This window comes from Zingiber officinale, chromosome 2B (genome assembly GCF_018446385.1).
Source record: "Zingiber officinale cultivar Zhangliang chromosome 2B, Zo_v1.1, whole genome shotgun sequence".
NCBI classification, from domain to species: Eukaryota; Viridiplantae; Streptophyta; class Magnoliopsida; order Zingiberales; family Zingiberaceae; genus Zingiber; species Zingiber officinale.
Genome location: NC_055989.1, coordinates 88718902 through 88739175, shown reverse-complemented (window position 1 = coordinate 88739175; position 20274 = coordinate 88718902). Strand labels below are relative to the sequence as shown.

General features: G+C 40.6%; 1 protein-coding gene and 3 non-coding genes across 4 annotated transcripts; 1 reads left to right on the top strand and 3 right to left on the bottom strand.

Moving 5' to 3' along the window:
• Window positions 1-1784: 1784 nt before the first annotated feature.
• LOC122046262 (4-hydroxy-3-methylbut-2-enyl diphosphate reductase, chloroplastic-like) lies at window positions 1785-5385 on the top strand. The gene is made up of 10 exons (XM_042606873.1): window positions 1785-2087; window positions 2192-2388; window positions 2905-3084; window positions 3186-3317; window positions 3407-3481; window positions 3556-3661; window positions 3757-3851; window positions 4586-4771; window positions 4859-4945; window positions 5041-5385. Exons 1-10 carry the CDS (start codon window positions 1850-1852, stop codon window positions 5104-5106), a joined length of 1362 nt encoding a protein of 453 aa, XP_042462807.1. The 5' UTR covers window positions 1785-1849; the 3' UTR covers window positions 5107-5385.
• Window positions 5386-5893: 508 nt separating this feature from the next.
• TRNAV-CAC lies at window positions 5894-5967 on the bottom strand. Its single transcript has one exon. It is a non-coding gene; the product is annotated as a tRNA-Val (tRNA).
• A 7123-nt stretch (window positions 5968-13090) lies between these two features.
• On the bottom strand, window positions 13091-13164 carry TRNAV-CAC. Its single transcript has one exon. It is a non-coding gene; the product is annotated as a tRNA-Val (tRNA).
• Window positions 13165-16899: 3735 nt separating this feature from the next.
• TRNAV-CAC lies at window positions 16900-16973 on the bottom strand. The gene has a single exon. It is a non-coding gene; the product is annotated as a tRNA-Val (tRNA).
• Window positions 16974-20274: the final 3301 nt, after the last annotated feature.

Sequence of the window (20274 nt, the reverse complement as noted above, 5' to 3'; positions counted from 1 at the left end):
TGGGTCTAGGTTGACCGGTCACTTGGCACGAGGAGAAAAGTCCAAGTGGAGTCAAAGGATTGACAGGACACTTAGTGAAGAAGTCCCAGCAGGTCAAGGTTGACCGGATATTAGGCATGAGGAGTTCTAACATGTCATGGTTGACCGGATGTTGGATTTGGAAACCCTTGAGCTTGAGTTATGCAAGTCAAGGGTAGTCAATCGATCAACCAATCGATTGGGAGAGTGTTGCGATAAACAACAACCCAATCGATCGGTCAATCGATTGGTAGCCTTTATCGCGAGCACAGAATGTAGCCCAATCGATCGCCCGATCGATTGGCCACCGCCAATCGATCAGTCAATCGATTGGGGCTGGAATTCTCGCGCGACGCGAGGAAGGCTAAATCGATCGGGCAATCAATTCTGGCCTTTTCCAGTGAGAGCACAGAGATGCTCTAAATCAATCAGTCGATTGATTCAAGCCTCCCCAATTGATTGACCAATCGATTGGGATATGACCGTTGCGCAGGTAGCGAACTTTGGACGGCTGAGATGGCACGGATCTCATGTGGCAATTGATTGGAAGCAAGCTCAATCGATTGGGAGCCCTAGAGGCGCATTGTGTAAAGCCGTGGCGAGCTTTCTTCTCAGTAGTTCTTCGCTCGAGCCTTCTTCCAACACACGACCTTCTCCGCCTACTCTCCGCCAGTTCTTGGAAGTTCTTGGAGACAAGTGTTGTTATACTTTCAAGGTTCAAGAGGTATCTTCATCAACAAGAGATCAAGCAAGAAGAGATTTTTTATTTGTATTCTTGTATTTACTTCTTGTGTGCACTGTATCTTGTTGTATGAGTGTTGTACAAGGTTTCTCCACCTCCGATAGTTATCGAGAAGGAGTGTTTTTCATAGTGGAGAGTGTGTCGTGTGTGAATCTTTGGATTTATCACCTCTTCTTGATGTGGATACCAAATAAATCCTTATGTTAGCATTGTGAGTCTTGTTTCAACTTTATTCCGCTGCAAATCAACAACACCGAAACAAGCAAACTAAGCTCGACGAGCTAAACGCACTCTCTAGCTACAAATCGATTCTAACAAAGGCTCTAGCATTGAGCGAGGAGCTAAACCCTCATTAGGGTGACACCTTGACTACTATTTTATTTTAACTTTAATTATCATCTTTCCGTGAATTTGACTACCATATCACATATGTGACATATGAGAATAGTAGAATATTTTCTTGGTAGAATGAAAATTTTATATTATTAACAGTTGGCCGAGGAGCACAGGGTGGAAAATTCATACTCCTTAAATCTGAATCTATTTTTTAATTTTTAGTTAATAGTTCTGCCACTATAAATCCAGGGTAATCAGAATTTTATTTTTTTATTTTGATAATGTAGGTATCTATTTTTTTTTGAACCAACTCATCCTATTAAGTTATCTTCATTTAAACGCCGGGTCAATCTCTGCAGTAATCGTTCACGACCCATCAAAGTTGAACGGCACCGCCCGATTAAATAAAGAAGAATTTGAAAATATTATTTTTTTAACAAAAAAATGGAACTCTTCCACGGTCAACGGCGTGGATCGTCCGCTGCCCTTGAGGAAGTCAACTGGCGTCGCGCGTCCTTGACGACTGGCCCACATCAATTTTCAAAGAAAACTGCACAAATGGGACACGTGTCAAATTAGAACACCGTTTGATTCGGCTGAAACGGTTCGCGAGGCACGGCACTGGGGGATCGGGCCCCACTTTCCAGTCGGATCCGTTTCGTAGCGAGTCGTTAAATAGAGGGCGAGCGAGGTGTGCCGTTTTCCCGCACTGAGCCTCTCGCCGTCGTCGTCGCTTCTTCTTCTTCCTCTTCGATGGCGATCTCGATGCAGCTCGCGCGCTTCTCTTCCAGCCTAGCCATCCCCTCCCGCGTCCGATCTGCGCCGAAGGCGCGCATGCCGATCACCGTCCGCTGCAGCGGCGACAACGCGCTCGAGCCGGACTTCGACAAAAAGGCTTTCCGCCATAACCTCACCCGAAGCGAAAACTACAACCGACGCGGGTTTGGGCACAAGAAGGAGACACTCGAGCTCATGGACCAGGAGTACACGAGTAAGATTAGGGATTTGGGCTCTTTTTTATGTGTGTCTGTGTGGGTGTTGCTGCCTGTGGGATAATTGGGGTTCTGACTCCGGTTAGGGTTTGTGTGATCTCAGGCGATGTTGTCAAGACGCTGAAGGAGAACAATAATGTGTACACTTGGGGCGACGTGACTGTGAAGCTCGCGGAGGCCTATGGGTTCTGCTGGGGAGTTGAGAGAGCAGTCCAGATTGCTTACGAGGCGAGGAAGCAATTTCCAGAAGACAATATTTGGATTACCAACGAAATCATCCACAATCCCACGGTCAACAAGGTTTGCGATTGTTCCTATCTATTAGTTGTCTAATCTCATTCAATTTTTTCTCCAAAAAGGGGAAAAGTTAGCTTGTTCAAATATATAATCTTGATTCTTACCTATTCCTATTTATTTTGATGGCTTCCTAAATTTTCTTTATTAAATAGCGAACTTCCTATATTCTTGAGCTAGCCAAAGAAACAGAAATACTACACAGTAAAAATTTGAGCTCGGTGGTAGGGAAATTATTATACTAGGTTCTAGAGTATGAAAGCATATAATTTTGCTTGAATCTTCAAGATACTATGTTGGGTTTAACATTCACTGTTGCTTTTACCAGTAATTTTATGTGTAGTGGTCAAAAGAAGCTTGATGAATACTTATTTTGACAGAGCTAATACTTATTTTTCTGTTTGAAGAAATATTTCACTAGATGAATATTTGGTTGTTCTTTTATTTCTAAGTTAGTTTCCTTGTGCATTGATAAATTTTCAGTTCTATGAGATTGCTTATATTCTGTTCTAAATGTCGCAGAGATTGGAAGAAATGGACGTCAAAAATATTCCTGTTGAGGACGGCAAGAAAAAATTTGAGGTTGTTGACAAGGGTGATGTTGTGATTTTACCAGCTTTTGGAGCTGCTATCGATGAAATGTTCCTCTTGAGTGAAAAACAAGTCCAGATAGTTGATACTACTTGTCCATGGGTTTCAAAGGTAATTTTTTTTTCCCATTCTATCTGACAATAAGGGACTTGGAATTGTATTTCCCCTTAAATATTTCTTTCTCCAATAATATGTATTAATTTCCATTAAAGGTCTGGAACACTGTTGAGAAGCACAAGAAGGGTGATTACACTTCAATCATACATGGTAAATATTCACATGAAGAGACTATTGCAACAGCTTCATTTGCAGGAAGATATATTGTCGTAAAGAACATGGCTGAGGTAATGATACGTTAAGCAATGATCTTTTGATGTGAATGTTATTTATAAATGAACATTGTATATAACCATTTTTTTTATATTAAAAACAGGCAATGTATGTGTGTGATTACATTCTTGGTGGGGAATTAGATGGGTCTAGCTCAACAAAAGAAGCATTTCTTGAGGTATATTGACTCTCTTCTTTCGTAATATTTGCACAAAAGAAGGAAAGTTTTAACAACGTATTCACGTGTTACAGAAATTTAAATTTGCTGTTTCTGCGGGATTTGATCCAGATGTCGACTTAGTTAAAGTCGGCATTGCAAATCAAACTACGATGCTAAAGGGTGAAACAGAGGACATAGGTAAGTTAAATATTTCCGATGTGTTTTGTTTCTATCCAATTGTAAGTTTCTATCCGATTGTAAGTTTACTCTTCAACTAAACTCTGAGAATTCAGGTAAATTAGTTGAGAAAACCATGATGCGAAAACACGGTGTAGAAAACCTCAATGATCATTTTGTCAGCTTCAACACCATATGTGATGCTACCCAGGTGTGTTTATTGAAAGTTTGTCTTTTTTCTATATATTTTTCAAATTGTAAATTCAATTCAAACTGTTGACCTGTGGTTTTTTGTGTTCTTGCTTCTATATTATTAAATTCTTACAATTAACTTGTTCCCCTTAAATCATAATGTCAAAATGCAAAAAAAATCTTTTATTTTTCTGAATATTGTTGTCAATTTTTTCTCTAATGTCTGTAGAAATTTTGTACAATTTCGCCAATAACCTTGATGCATAATCTATATATGCTTTAAGGATACAGTAAGCCGTCTACCAAGATTTTAACCCTCATTTATCTTACCATTTATTTGCTCTTTAGATTTTGCAAGTTAGAGTACTGCAATTTATTTGGAAGTGAGGAATTAGTCTTCTCGCTTTCATAAGATTTTGACTCCACTAGGACTATTGTCAATAACCTTGAACGATCTTGTCTTGTCACGCGATTAAGCATGGTCCATTGGCTTGTTTTTCATTTTCTTTCAAATTGATTATCATTCTTTAGGACCGAAAATAAAGTTAATTAGGTCCTACAATGAAGCCTTATTTCTTAAGTGCCTCTTTCAAATTTGAGATATCTAAATGTGATTTTCTCAATATACTTCTAGTTTTAAATTTGAAGAAACGAGAAAGAATATTTTCTTGTGATTGGAGTTTCTCCTGCCTTTGGTACTCAATTGAATTACTGATTCAGTGCCCCTCCTATCATTTTCTTGCACTATTTCAGGAAAGGCAAGACGCCATGTTCAAGATGGTGCAAGAGAAACTTGATCTCATCCTCGTCGTCGGCGGTTGGAATTCCAGCAACACTTCACATCTCCAAGAAATTGCAGAGCTCAAGGGAATCCCATCTTATTGGATTGACAATGAACAGAGAATTGGACCAGGAAACAAGATCACCTACAAGTTAAACGTAAGTCATACACACAAACAACATTTTACCAGTTTGTATTATGAACTCCATCGCTTTAATTATCACCTCATCTGTTTCTACAAATAGCACGGGGAGCTTGTAGAGAAAGAGAATTTTCTTCCTGCTGGACCAATAACTATCGGCGTCACCTCAGGCGCTTCCACTCCTGATAAGGTAATAAAAGTGTTGATAAGAGTTTATTTATACTCGTTCAATAATAGTATATATATGTATATAGCAAATAAACATAATTGAGCTCGTTTATGCAGGTCGTGGAGGAAGCATTGTACAGGGTCTTGGACATCAAAAGCCGAGAAGCCTTGCAAGTAGCATAATTTGACAGGAGTTGGAGCAGATCCTTTTGAGCTGAAATATTACATTACATGTACAGTAGTAGAGCCAAGGCTTTGCTCTCTATTATGTGCGGGAAAAGCTGTAGTCGATAATCTATGCTGCTATTGTGTTTGTGCCTTTAATCTATGTGTGCGGTTCGAGTCGTCGTTCATACCGCCGAGCCCTCTCACTTATTTTGCTCCTTTATTCAAACAAAAATGACATTCAAGCTGTGATATGTATCTGAATTCCAGCAACATCCTTATTGCTATCTTAGTCTTTGAAAGGGAACTTTGATGTAACAATAAAATTATTGGATTTAGTGGCCACTAGTTTGAGTCATGAACATACAATAAAAGACCTCTAAGATCTGGCCTTCTCTACAATGGTTCTATCTAAGTTATTTGGAGCCCTTTAGTTTTAAAATATCGTTCATCCCTTAATTATATAGATACTATTTTTATTAAGATTTGATTGAATTTCAAAGGGAAAAAAAACTGATGTATTTTTATAATTATTTAGAATATATTATGTGAGTTGCTAGAGTATCATGCTGTTTATAAGCCAACATCAAAAACAAATAAAAATAAATAACGTACCATTAAATATTGTACTAATATAAAAAAATATCAAAAAGGAAAATACTATCATCACAAAAAAATAAGAAAATCAAAATTTATAAGCAAAACATTGCGGAGGACAGGAGCGAATGAGCAATGGTATCCCTGTCAGGTACTTTCCAATTCGGATAGAGAGTATATATCTGACAAAAATTAGAAAAGTAAAATTTGTCTGAGCCCGGGTTCGAACCGGGGACCTCTAGTGTGTGAGACTAGCGTGATAACCAACTACACCACCCAGACTGATGTTTTTGCTCGTTTTTAGTTATTATATATATTATGTTCTATCTTCGCAGATATAATATGTTATTGTCAAATTGATGTATAATTTGATTTCTTCCCCCAGAATCTTGTTACCAATATATTATTGAATATTTTTTAAGGGGTAAAGAATCAATTCAATTCCTTCCTGATTGACGCATATCATTAAAAAAAAAAAAAAAATCACTCTCTCACTTCTAGTCAACTTAACTTTACCTCATTCAAATGAACTTTACCTCCTTCAAATGAGCTGAGCTGTTTAAGGTAAAATCAACATAATCAACTTTTTATTATAATTGTTAACAATATATTATTGAATAATTTCCTTTTATACCTCCTGTTTGTTTTTTTTTTTGGTCCTTTGCATATGATTTTACATTTTCTTGAACTGGTTCATATGTTATTCTTAACAGGGTGCCCTCTTTGATAATTAATCTGTCATTTTTTATATATATATAATTCAAGTATTCAATTTCGGAAGATTAATATTAGAGGTAGATGACCACCCTGTTAAATAAATTCAAAGTATAATTTATGTACATTTAAAAAGTATATTCATTTATATTGGGATTCGATTGTTTATTCCCCTAACTATTTGACTACTGCACCAATAGATTGGCCCTTCAAGACGTTGAAATGGGGAGCTAAGTCGATCCTTTTCTCATATGATAACTTACCCGACAATTATGAAGTTTACATCACAACCTTCCATGGATCATGAAAGTAACTCCTAGAGTCTAGAACCCTGAAAGAAGTAAAGAACTTATTTTTTTGTGCATTGATGCGGCGGTAAGGAAGAGCCTATCTGACATAGGTCAATAGTCACGGTGGAGGTCAAAGTCAAAACGATCACGTCAGGGCTCAAAGGCTCAATCGCGTTGCCCGAGCGAGAGGGGGCTACATAGGCCGATTGGAGGAACCGCAGTCTGGTTGGCCGTCTGGATGAAACAACGTCTGGTCACCCCGATCAACAGGAGAGCGGGTCGAGCGAGCCACTCGTCCTGCTCGGGGTATGTCATTGACTGTGTAATGAACCGATATAATAAAAGAGGAAAAGATGAATACTTAATAAGGGAGAGAGAAAACAAAAGAAAACACTCCATTTATTATTGAATGCGAAAAAGTCAAGACAAAGATATCTTCTGTCTGCAATTTATATCATTAGACAGGGGCATATAAAGGGTCACTAAAATAGGTATAAAAGAGTATGATAGGGAGGAAGAAAGGTAAGATTGATCTGGGCCCTTAGTGCTTTCACTTTCTGTTCTTCTATTTCTAACTTGAGCGTTGGAGGGCCAACGCCCGGGATCCCTTCCCTAGTTTAGTTTTGTTTTGTAGAGAGGAGTGAGGTTTTCGTACAATTAGTAGAACTGTCACCTCCCTGACTTTCTAACTTCACACTTTTAGACAGGAACATTTTTGCACCATATGTGGGAATATAACCTACATTCGAACGAGAAATGGAAGACGTTGGACGATTTACAACGGTGATGCTGATGCAAGAGGAACTCGACACACTGATACAGGCTCAAATGACAAAGATAGTGGAACAACAGCAACAACAGGCGTTGGTTGAGCTCTAGCAGGCACTGTCCAAACATCAAGCGTAGGAGCCTGCAACCTCCACGGCAGGACGGCAGACTGAGGTTGAGCGAGGGGATCGAGACATTCGGGAACCAAACAAGAGGCCGATTGACACCTATGGGGAAGCTCCTCATGCGTCGGTCTCATTCCACCAAGCACCGTTATGGACTCCAGCGGAAGAGAGGGGCCGAGCGAAAAGAGATCGGGGATCATCCTCGGAAGAGGCATCCACTCGAGATGCAAGGAAAAGGAAGGCACTCAGAAAGGAAAATTCACTCGAATGGGTCAATCAACAATTTTCGGAGGGGATTCTAAATGACCCTCTACCGAAGAATTACACTCCACTGACGATCAGAGAATATAATGGAGAGACCGACCCCAACTACCACTTAGCCAAGTTTGATACCGCGACCACACTTCACCAATACACGGATGGAGTGAAATGCCGAGTCTTCCTCACCACGCTATCTGGATCGGTGCAACGTTGATTCAAACGGTTGCTGAGCGGCTCGATCCACGACTTCAAGGACTTCCGAGCGGCCTTCCTATATCATTTCGCTAGCAGTCGCTGCCACCAAAAGACGAGTGTGAACCTATTCTCGTTGAAGCAGGGGCTTCGAGAACCATTAAGGGCCTATATCCAGCACTTCAATCAGATGACGATGGGCATCCGGCGGTCTTCTCAGATGTGTTGGTAAACGCCTTTACCCAAGGGCTCACCGAAAGAGAGCTCTTCCGTCGCTCATCCGGAGACTGCCGAAGGACTTTGGCCACTTGCAAAAGAAGACTAATGAATACATCAACGTGGAAGAAGCCCAGGCGGCAAGGAAGAAGGAGACGCTTGCCGGGCCCGTCGGAATGTCTGAACGGCGACAGCCGAGCAGCCATCAACCCCCCAAGGGGCCTCAATCAGGAGCCCTGCCAAATAAGCCCAGGACACATGCCATGCAGCATGTTGCGACCGCTCATCCAAAGGCTGCAAATGGCAAGATGTTGATGTCTATGTTCTGCTCCTTCCACCAGTTGGCAACGCACTACACCCGTGACTGCTATGACTTGGCAGCTAGCAGACCGGCCCAGCGAAGATATCATCGTCAATCCCCATCACCTGATTGGCGACAAAGGCGATGATCAACCGGTCGATGGGAAGAAGACGGGACTATTGGTGCAGTTAACACTAATGATCTAACTCAGGTTTTGATGAATGACAAAATAGGTTAAGTTAGTTTCATTCTGATTTAACGCTATGACCAAGTGTGCAGAAGAAGTCCAGCTAGGTCGACGGGCCGACCGGATAGTTGGCACGAAGTCAAGACAAGTCGACGGGCTGACCGGATGTCTGGCACAAAACTCAGCTAGGTCGACGGGTCGATCAGATAGTTGGCACGAAGTCCAGACTGGTCGATGGGCTGACCAGATATTTGGCACGAACTCCAGACGGGTCGAAGGGCTGACCGGACGTCTGGCAGGTAAGTTAAGGTAAGTCACTGGAGGGGAGTGACTCTGAGGACACGTTCTTGGGAAGGGAACTTAGGTGCCGATCCAACTTAGAACCATTTCGAAACTCTAAATTAAGATCTTGACTAGATTCCAGTCTCAGTGAGACGGAATCTAATTAATACTATGTTTGATTATCATAACTGTTCTAACACATTATTTTGCAGGGTGATATAATTTACATTGTGCTTCGAACTAACGTTTTCTTGCAGGGAGTTGAAGCTACTGGAAAATGGGGTCCGTGCACCCGGAATGCAAATTATATCACTTCGTCGCTTCGCCACATGGAGCTCTCTGGTTGGCTGGGCTACGTCAGAGTCCAAGTGCCTGGAAGGGATCCGGGCGCCCGGAGCCTCCTATATACGGAGGGTGAGCCCTGAAGCAAAGAACAACTCACAACAAGATCTTCCAACGCTTGCTCTGTTGTGCTGTGCTCCTGCGATGCTACGAAGCTATTCTGACAACGTGTCGCCTTTTATTTCCTTTATTGTTGTCGGTATTTCTTTTCCAAAGTTCTTGTACCTTAATTTTGTAATCACATTTTCGAACTGCTAGTGGATTGCCCAACGAAAGCATTTAACGAGTATAGACCTTAGAGTAGGAGTTGATGAAGGCTCCGAACCAAGTAAAATTGGTTGTGTTAGCATTGTTCTGTTCTCGATTTTATCTTTCCGTTGCGTACTTGATTTTCTACGATAATTTTCTAAATCGCTATTCACCCCCTCTAGCGAATTACTCGATCCAACAGGGACAACAATCGAACCACGCCACCATCGACCTTAGCATGGGAGCAATACAATTCCTGCCCGAGTCTCTACCGAGCGGAACAAACCGTCGACGTGGGAGGAAGAGAACCGGAGTAACACCACTCGGGGAGAAATAGGAATGGTAGTCGATGGGCCGACCGGTAGAGATTTCAACCGGGCAAGGAAGTCACATGCTTGGTGACTCGAGATCCACACTATTAGCTGCAGCGGCGAGAGAGATGAAAGACCCGAAATCAGCTTCGGCCCTAGCGATTTAGAGGGAGTGGAGGTCCCTCATAATGATGCACTGATCATCCGAGTGGTGATCGCCAATTATACCATACATCGAACTTTTTTTGATATAGGAAGCTCAGTGAACATCATATTCAAAAAGGTGTTCGACCAGCTACAAATCGTTCAGGATGAATTACTGTCAATGACGATCCCGCTCTATGGCTTCACAGGCAACAAAATGTTATCGATTGGATAGACCAAGCTAGCCATCTCACTAGACGACGAGCCCCTGAAGAGGATGAGGATCACAAAAACTTCATTGTGGTAGACGCACCATCGACCTACAATGTTATATTAGGTCGACCGACCATTAATGAGTTTCGAGTGGTAGTGTCCACCTACTACCAATTGGCTGCTCGATGATACTACGTCGAAATGGTCAGATCAGAAGCAAGGACCGCTCCGACAAACCTATGCCTAGAAGTTAACCCCATCCTTGAGAAGCCCCCTATGCTAGTTTATGAAGAAAAAGAGGAGGTCTAGATCCACCCGAACTGGTCGGAGGCGACCACCTTCATTATCGCCGATCTGGAGAACAAGAAAAAGGCAGAGCTCTCTGCCCGCCTTAGGCAGAATCATGACGTGTTTGCCTGGTCAACCCACGAGCTCTTCGAAATTTCATCGAGCGTAACACAACATGAGCTTCATGTCCAACCGGACGCTCAGTCGGTGAAGTAAAAGAAAAGGGACTACAGTATAGAGAAAAACCTGATCATCCAGACGGAGATAGAGAAACTGCTGGAGGCCGATCATATACGTAAAGTCCAATTTCTGAGCTAGCTCGCTAATGTGGTGTTCGTCTCCAAGCCGGGCAATAAATGGTGGGTTTGCATCGACTTTCGTGACTTAAATAAGGCATGCCAGAAGGATTTTTACCCACTGTCCCGGATAGACCAGATGGTGGACTCTATGGCAGGCTGCGAGCTGATCTGCATGCTTGATGCGTATCAAGGCTACCACCAAGTACTACTCGCCAAAGAGGATCAAGAAAATGTTAGCTTTATCACGACCGATGGAACGTTCTTCTACAACGTCATGTTGTTCGGACTGAAGAACACCGGCGCCACCTATCAGAGGCTCATGAACAAGGTGTTTCGGGAGCAGATCGACCACAACTTGGAAGTATACGTCGACGACATATTAATAAAGTTAGTCTGAGCTGCTGATCTATGTGCAAATATCGAGAAAATATGCCAAACCTTAAGGACATACAAGATGAAGCTAAACCCAAGTAAGTGTCTATTTGGCGCTAAGAGTGGACGCTTCCTCAGATATATCATCACCGAAAGGGGGATTGAGGCAAATCCAAGCAAGATCAAGGCCTTGCAAGACATGCCACCGTTGTGTAGCTTGAAGGAGGCCTAATGGTTGACTGGACGGATCACCGCATTATCCATATTCATATCCAAGTCATACGACCGAAGCCTGCCGTTCTTCAAGGTGTTCCGCTGAGCGACTAAATTTCATTGGGATACGGAGTGCGACCGGGTGTTCGAAGAGCTCAAGGAGTATCTTAACTCCTTGCATATCTTAACTAAGTCGAGTGTTGAAGAGCCACTTTGGATTTATCTGTCATTGACCGAGTATGCGGTCGGGTCGGCATTAGTTAGGCAGAACGACCATGAGTAATAGTCCGTGTATTTTTTAAGCCATATATTGAAAGATATCGAGTCCTGCTACACTGGTCTTGAAAAATTAGCCTACGCTTTGGTGCTTGCCGCTCAGAGACTTTGTCCGTACTTCCTGGCTCACCCGATCATTGTAATGACCAACAGTGCCATGGGAAGAGTCCTGCTCAACCTAGAGGTATCTGGGCGGCTGATCAAATAGACAACTAAACTCAGCGAGTTTGATATTCAATATAAACCCTGAACGGCGATAAAAGCTCAGGCCTTGGCTGATTTCGGGTAGTGAGAGCATCATCGGGTAGTGACTCAGTTAGCTTGTCTCGACTGATGACCTTGCTTGTCAGAGTGGAGGGGAAGTAGCCGCCTTACTTTAGTTGATCGAGCATCCTGTCGATAACAAGGTCGAATAGACGGAGTGCCCAATCGGATGTAGGCTTACTTCATAAGATCGAACATGCTCGACTCAGCTCCCTAATAAGTCTCTAAGGCCACTCAGGAGGCCTTCAACTCTTCCTTTAACTTAGCCAGCTCTTCATCTTTGACGTCGAGCTGGGTCTTCGTTGCAGATCGATCGTCAAACCTGCCCTCCCGTTAGGCATCCAGAGACGCCTCTGTATCCTTCAGTTTCTGAACCAACGCTCGAAAATTCTTATTTTTGATCTCCAAGTTCTCGATGGACCGAAGTTTCTTGGTGTTAGCCAAGTTACGCTTGGACTCGAAGGAGCTGACCTGGTGTGCGGTTTGAGTCGTCGTTCATACCGCCGAGCCCTCTCACTTATTTTGCTCCTTTATTCAAACAAAAATGACATTAAAGCTGTGATGTGTATCTAAATTCCAGCAACATCCTTATTGCTATCTTAGTCTTTGAAAGGGAACTTTGATGTAACAATAAAATTATTGGATTTAGTGGTCACTAGTTTGAGTCATGAACGTACAATAAAAGACCTCTAAGATCTGGCCTTCTCTACAAAGGTTCTATCTAAGTTATTTGGAGCCCTTTAGTTTTAAAATATCGTTCATCCCTTAATTATATAGATACTATTTTTATTAAGATTTGATTGAATTTCAAAGGGAAAAAAAACTGATGTATTTTTATAATTGTTTAGAATATATTATGTGAGTTGCTAGAGTATCATGCTGTTTATAAGCCAACATCAAAAACAAATAAAAATAAATAACGTACCATTAAATATTGTACTAATATAAAAAAATATCAAAAAGGAAAATACTATCATCACAAAAAATAAGAAAATCAAAATTTATTAGCAAAACATTGCGGAGGACAGGAGCGATGGTATCCCTGTCAGGTACTTTCCAATTCGGATATACAACAAAAAAATAATGAAAATTAAAATTTGTCTGAGCCCGGGTTCGAACCGGGGACCTTTAGTGTGTGAGACTAACGTGATAACCAACTACACCACCCAGACTGATGGTTATGCTTTGTTTTAGTTATTATATATATTATTTTCTATCTTCGCAGATATAATATGTTATCGTCAAATTGATGTATAATTTGATTTCTTCCCCAGAATCTTGTTACCAATATATTATTGAATATTTTCTAAGGAGTAAAGAATCAATTCCTTCCTGATTGACGCATATCATTAAAAAAAAAAATCACTCTCTCACTTCTAGTCAACTTAACTTTACCTCCTTCAAATGAGCTGTTTAAGGTAAAATGAACATAATTAACTTTTTATTATAATGGTTAACAATATATTATTGAGTAATTTCCTTCCATACCTCCTGTTTTTTTTTTGGTCCTTTGCATATGATTTTACATTTTCGTGAACTGGTTCATATGTTACTCTTAACCGGGTGCCCTCTTTGATAATTAATCTATCATATTTTTTTTATATAATTCAAGTATTCAATTTCGCAAAACTAATATTAGAGGTAGATGACCTCCCTGTTAAATAAATTCAAAGTATAATTTATGTACATTTAAAAGGTATATTCATTTATATTGGGATTCGATTGTTTATTCCCCTAACTATTTGACTACTGCACCAATAGATTGGCCCTTCAAGACGTTGAAATGGGGAGCTAAGTCGATCCTTTTCTCATACGATAACTTACTCGACAATTATGAAGTTTACATCACAACCTTCCATGGATCATGAAAATAACTCCTAGAGTCCAGAACCCTGAAAGAAGAAAAGAACTTGTTCTCTGTGCATAATAATACAAATCTCATGCAAGTCACAGAGAATCCATACGTAACAACTGTGAACGGTGTTCATCTGAATCATAGTTGAAAAACAAGGGCAGGGAGTAAACACTAAAACCGATGTTGAAATACTTCGACGAGGCTTATAGAATAAAAAGTAAAAAAAAAAAGGAGAGCATGTTTTACTCGCGCCATGAAGAAATCCATCACCTAATCAATATCAAAAGAAGCACCTCGACAGGGCATCTGCATTTTACCTTTCGAAAGCTTGGATACAAATCTCATCTTGTTTGCGGTGCTTTGTTTTATTCAGGCCTCTGCGGATTAATATAATAACTGATGAACTCCGACGTGTTCTTAAAAGAGGAGTTTTAGGATGAGTTACAGATAAAAAGAATTCAAATATGATTTCAAGTTTCATGATACGAATGGACCAAAAATAAGGTTCATGATAGGAAGAAAAACTGAAAGTGAATACACCCAATGAGGACTAAAAGAAGCTCCATTAATGAAATTATAAAAGGAGAATTATTCAGGGTATAACTCCTACTTATATATGAATACCATTAAAAGTGCAGAATTCAATATATAAACAAAAATGTCTAATATCTGGAGCTTTCAATAGAAACAAAAATTTCCAGAACTCAATATCTAATATCTGGAGCTTTCAATAAATGCTTATTTGTGAACATAATCTAATTGCTCTCTGAAAGTCCTTCAGTTTCAGGCAGCAAGCTGCTGAATTCAACCACAATGAGACTCTAAGAGACTTCACTAGCTTTTCCTCATTGTCTTCAAAAGTTACATCACCATCAATATATTTAAGAGCCTGTAAAATTTCATTAACAAGTTATAATTGAGCCAAAACCCAGTTGACATCTATTTGAACTACCTTGTCATACATCTTTGCAGCGCAGTGAAACTTGGCAATCTTGAAAAGATCATTGCCTGAATTTTTGGTTCTTTCTGCAGTTTCTATTTTCTCGAGACCCGTCATATCCCATAGATCCCTTTCCTATATTAAACCAACTCTATAAATATATCAATATTGAACATGGGGGTATTATGACTGAATTCCTCTCAACCTCATCATTTCCAAATCCATTCTCAGGGGGTCAAAGTCTCCTCAGAAACTTCACCCTTCACCATTGTTGCCACAGCACAATCTAATCCAGAATAACCTACTCTGTACAACAAAATATAATGCATTATTAGTACATGTCGTGTCTACAAGATAATGAGAATGTAACCATAATATGTAGTATGCACAACAAATTAGTCCAACGTTGCATGTTGCATGGTGAATATCAATGTCCGTATGAGAAAGAAGGAAACATAAAAAATAACAATATAAGCTCCTTCAATGACTAATAATCTAGAGATTAACTGATTGATTGTATACTTTTTCTCTGTAATGGAGAAAATAAAGGAAGAGTTACCTTTAATATTTTTAAGCCCCCAGAGATGATTGCTTCTTATGATAGCCGAACCATATATATGTTCATGCAATTAAATGTGCATGCTCTGAGACAAGAATTATAGTTGGTTAATTAGCAAGTCAGGTATCTGTATAACTAAACCAGTCAGGCTTGGGTAAAGGGTAAAAGTGCAGGTACTTTGTTTACGCGACAACGCATGAACTAAATGCAAGTCGAAACCAAAAATACCGAACGACGAGAAAGGGAAAAAAAAAATAAAGGTTTATCAGATGAACGATCATTCATTGATATTTCAAAAAACTATAGACGCAAACCTCGCACGAACAGGCTCACTCCAAAAAATCCAAAACATTATCGGACAGCGACTCAGTCAGCTTGTCTCGACTGATGACCTTGCTTGTCAGAGCAAAGGGGAGGTAGCCGTCTTCCTTCAGTTGATCAAACATCCCGTCGATAGCAAGGTCGAATAGACGGAGTGCCCGATCAACGACTTTGTCGTTAAAAGCGTCTGAGCGGATGTAGACTTACTTCATGAGATCGAACCTGCTCGACTCAGCTCCCTGATAAGTCTCTAAGGCCGCTCAAGAGGCCTTCAACTCTTCCTTCAACTTGGCCAGCATTTCATCTTTGGCGTTGAGCTGGGTCTTCGTTGCAGACCGATCGGCTAACCTGCCCTCCCGTTAGGCAACCAGACACGCCTATGTATCCTTCAGTTTTTGAACCAGCGTTCGAAAATTCTTATTTTTGATCTCCAAGTCCTCGATGGCCCAGAGTTTCTTGGTGTTGGCCAAGTTACGCTTGGCCTCGAAGGAGCTGGCCTAGTGTGCGATTTGAATCGTTCATACCGCCGAGCCCTCTCACTTATTTTGCTCCTTTATTCAAACAAAAATGACATTAAAGTTGTGATATGTATCTGAATTCCAGCAACATCCTTATTGCTATCTTAGTCTTTGAAAGGGAACTTTGATGTAGTGATCACTAGTTTGAATCATGGACTAGAATAAAGTTGTCTACGATAATAATAGACCTTCCCTCTCCTCAAAACAACAATGCTTGCAATTTATGAGACAGCATTCAAAAGAATTGTGTGAAAGGCTACTATTTTTAGGTTTTCTCTACAAAGGCTCTGTCTAAGTTATTTGGAGCCCTTTAGTTTTAAAATATCGTCCATCCCTTAATTTTTATATAGATACTATTTTTATTAAGATTTGATTGAATTTCAAAAGGAAAAAAAACTGATGTTTTTTTATAATTGTTTAGAGTCTATTATGTGAGTTGCTAGAGTATCATGCTGTTTATAAGCCAACATCAAAAACAAATTAAATAAAAATAAATAACATACCATTAAATATTGTACTAATATAAAAAAAAATCAAAAAGAAAAATAATATCATCACAAAAAGAAAATCAAAATTTATAAGCAAAACATTGTGGAGGACAGGAGCGATGGTATCCCTATCAGGTACTTTCCAATTTGGATATACAAAAAAAAAATAATGAAAATTTTCAACAGAGGAGAGTATATATCTGACAAAAATTATAAAACTAAAATTTGTCTGAGCCCGGGTTCGAACCGGGGACCTCTAGTGTGTGAGACTAGCGTGATAACCAACTACACCACCCAGACTTACGTTTATGCTTGTTTTGTGTTATTATTTATATTGTTTGTAACTTCGCAGTAGGACAATCAAAGTCTATCATATGTTATCGTCAAATTGATGTATAATTTGATTTTTTTTTTTCCCCCTTTAGACACAGATCAAGGATCTTGTTACCAATGTATTATTGAAAACTTTTTAAGGGGTAAAGAATCAAATTCCTGATTAACGCATATCATAAAAAGAAAAATTACTCTCTTGCTTTGTAATTAATTTTACAATCATCTATAAATTAATTTTATAATTTATCTCCCTTCGAACAGGCTTTTAGGGCGAAATGAACATAATCAACTTTTTATTATAATTATTAACAATATATTATTAAATATTTTCCTTTCATACCTCCATTTTGTTCTCTATTGTCCTCTGCATATAATTTCGCATTTTCTTGAACTGTTCATGTCTTATTCTTGGACAGGATATCTGTCATTTATTTTTATATATATATATATAATTCAAGTATTCAATTTCACAAGACTAATATTAGAGGTAGATGACCTCCCCTATTAAATAAATTTAAAGTATAATTTATATACATTTAAACGGTATATTCATTTCTATTGGGATTCTATTGTTTATTCTCTAAGTATTTTACCACTGCACCGATAGATTGGCCCTTCAAGACGTTGAAATGGGGAGCTAAGTCGATTTTTTCTCATACGATAACTTACTCGACAATTATGAAGTTTACATCACGTAAAATATTTTATGGATCATGAAAGTAATTTCTAGCGGTAAAGTCGAGGTAAATATCTCCTTTATGTGTTAGTCATTATTCCAAAGGTTAGTAGTCGTCCGTGATTTATCTCCTCCGTGTTAATCTTGGGACGGGCTGACGAGGGCGCTGGTGACGAGAATATTCGTCTTTTTGCCAAAATGAAAGTAACTCTTTTAGAGTCCAGAATCTTGGAAGAAGAAAAGAACTTGTTCTTTGTGCATAATAATACAAATCTCACGCAAGTCACAGATAATCCATACGGAACAACCGTGAATGGTGTTCATCTGAATCATAGTTGGAAAACAAGTGCAGCGAGTAAACACTAAAATCGATGTTGAAATAGTTCGACGAGGCTTATAGAATAAAAAAAAAAAAAAAGGAGAGCATGTTTTACTCGCGCCATGAAGAAATCCATCACCTAATCAATAGCAAAAGAAGCACCTCGACAGGGCATCCGCATTTTACCTTTCGAAAGCTTGGATACATGATATGATGCATAATAGTAGGGTCTGGTCAGAAGGTATGATAGTCAAAAGTCAAGGGACGTGTTAATCAGAAGTAATAGACTTGATAGTCGGAAGTCAAGGGATGTGGCAATCGGAAGTCAAAGGACGTGGTAGTCAGAAGTTAAGGGATGTGGCAGTCAAGGAGGTGGGATAGCTCGGGGCCATCTCAGGTCTGAAGGCAGAAAGGAATCTCCTGGTCGGGAAACCAGTGTTGTGCCAAGAAGAGCGGTCAGGACCAAACCCGACCTGGCTTTGTCGATCAAGGATGGTCAAGCTGACCCATGTGAGCAAACTTATCTCTCTCGGTGGGGTTGGAACCATAAAAGCCGGCAGAAGGGGTCCGACCAGTCTGTGCATCAGCACTCAACAGACAGACCAGGGTTGTTTCAATCATGTCGGGTAGGATAGAGGCACTACGCGACAATATGTCAGGGAATTATAACTATCTGTCAGAGAATATCTGCTGTATGACAGAGAATATTCTAGTGGTTGGGATCATCTGCCAGTAGAACCTTCCTCCAGTCTATAGAAGAAAGACACGTGTCCTCCACCACTCAACAATTCCTGACATCCGACATCCTCTGACAGGGGTCAGTCTCCAGAAGGTATGTATTGTCATATAAAAAGGGGTGTCCTCTCCCTTGCGGAGGTACGCTCACTCACACACTGGTCTACTTTTCTTCTTCCTTCGTACACTATTTTTTGGGGAAAAAAGTACCTGACTTGAGCGTCGGAGGGCCTGCTCCGGGGACTTTTCCCCTGGTTCTTGGTCTCTAACATTCTGTGTGCTTGTCTGAGTGTGTGTCGAGGTCTGATATCGCCAGCTCAGGCTTAGCAGTTCTTCTGGGCCTTGTGGGGGTCTGTTCTCTGAAGCTCGTGCAACCGCAACATCATAGTTTCCTCCCCATCAACACTAACGACACTTCATCCAACCTTCATCTGACTTAGACTCCGGATATGATCAATTTGGCGCCGTCTGTGAAAAACTTCTTCGCCTGTTCCGGGGCATGAAGATGGAGGACACTGGTAGAATCAATGTCACTATGACGGCGGGAGAATATGAGTTGTACAAAGAAGCCTAGAGGCGGGCAGCTTCCGAGAAGCAGACCACCGCTTCTCGATCTTACAAGATGCCGACAATCTCTAAGGAGCTGACCCATGCCTATGATAGAGAGTCCAAAAGAAAGCAGTCCGAGGAGTTTCCCTCGGCCTTCTATCGAGAGTCTGACCTCGATTACCATCGCAAGGGTCCAAACGGCTATAATAAGAAAGAGCAACCGCAGACCTCAAAGGTGGAAAGTTCCCTGCCCAAGAATTCTAAGAAGGGTAAAAGCCCAGTGCTCAGAGAAGAGCTCAGAGCGGATCTTGAGGAGCAAGTGTCTTTTTCCACAAGGGTGCTCGAGGAAAAGTTACCTAAGGGATACATGCCTCCTACCATAGGAGAATATGATGGTAGCCAAGACCCGGAAGATCATCTCAGAAAGTTTAGGAATGTTGTTCTGTTACATCAGTATAGTGACGTGATCAAGTGTCGAGTGTTCCTTAACACTTTATCTGGATCGACACAAAATGGTTCGATGGTTTATCGAACGGGTCCATCACTTGTTTCCATGACTTCAAGACAGTCTTCCTGCGCCACTTCGCCAGCAACAGGAAGTACCAAAAAATGGACCATTGTCTCTTCGCGCTCAAGCAAGGGTCAACTAAACCCTTGTGAAGCTATATCAAGCGCTTTAATAAGGTGGCTCAAAACGTTTCCTCAGCCACCTCTGAAATATTGATGAACACTTTCTCACACGGACTGGTAGAAGGAGAGTTCTTCCAGGACCTCATTCGGGATCCCGTGAAAAAATTTGACGAGATGCTGGGAAAGGCAACCAATTATATCAACGTGGAAAAGGCTCAAGCTTCTCGGTGGAAAGTAGACAAGACGTCTACTCCCACCAACAAACCGGAAAAGAAGCCGACACAACCGCCAGCCCAGCCCCTTCCGCGTACTCAGGATGGCCGACCACCCTTCGGTCCCAGTCTGGAGGCCCGACCGAT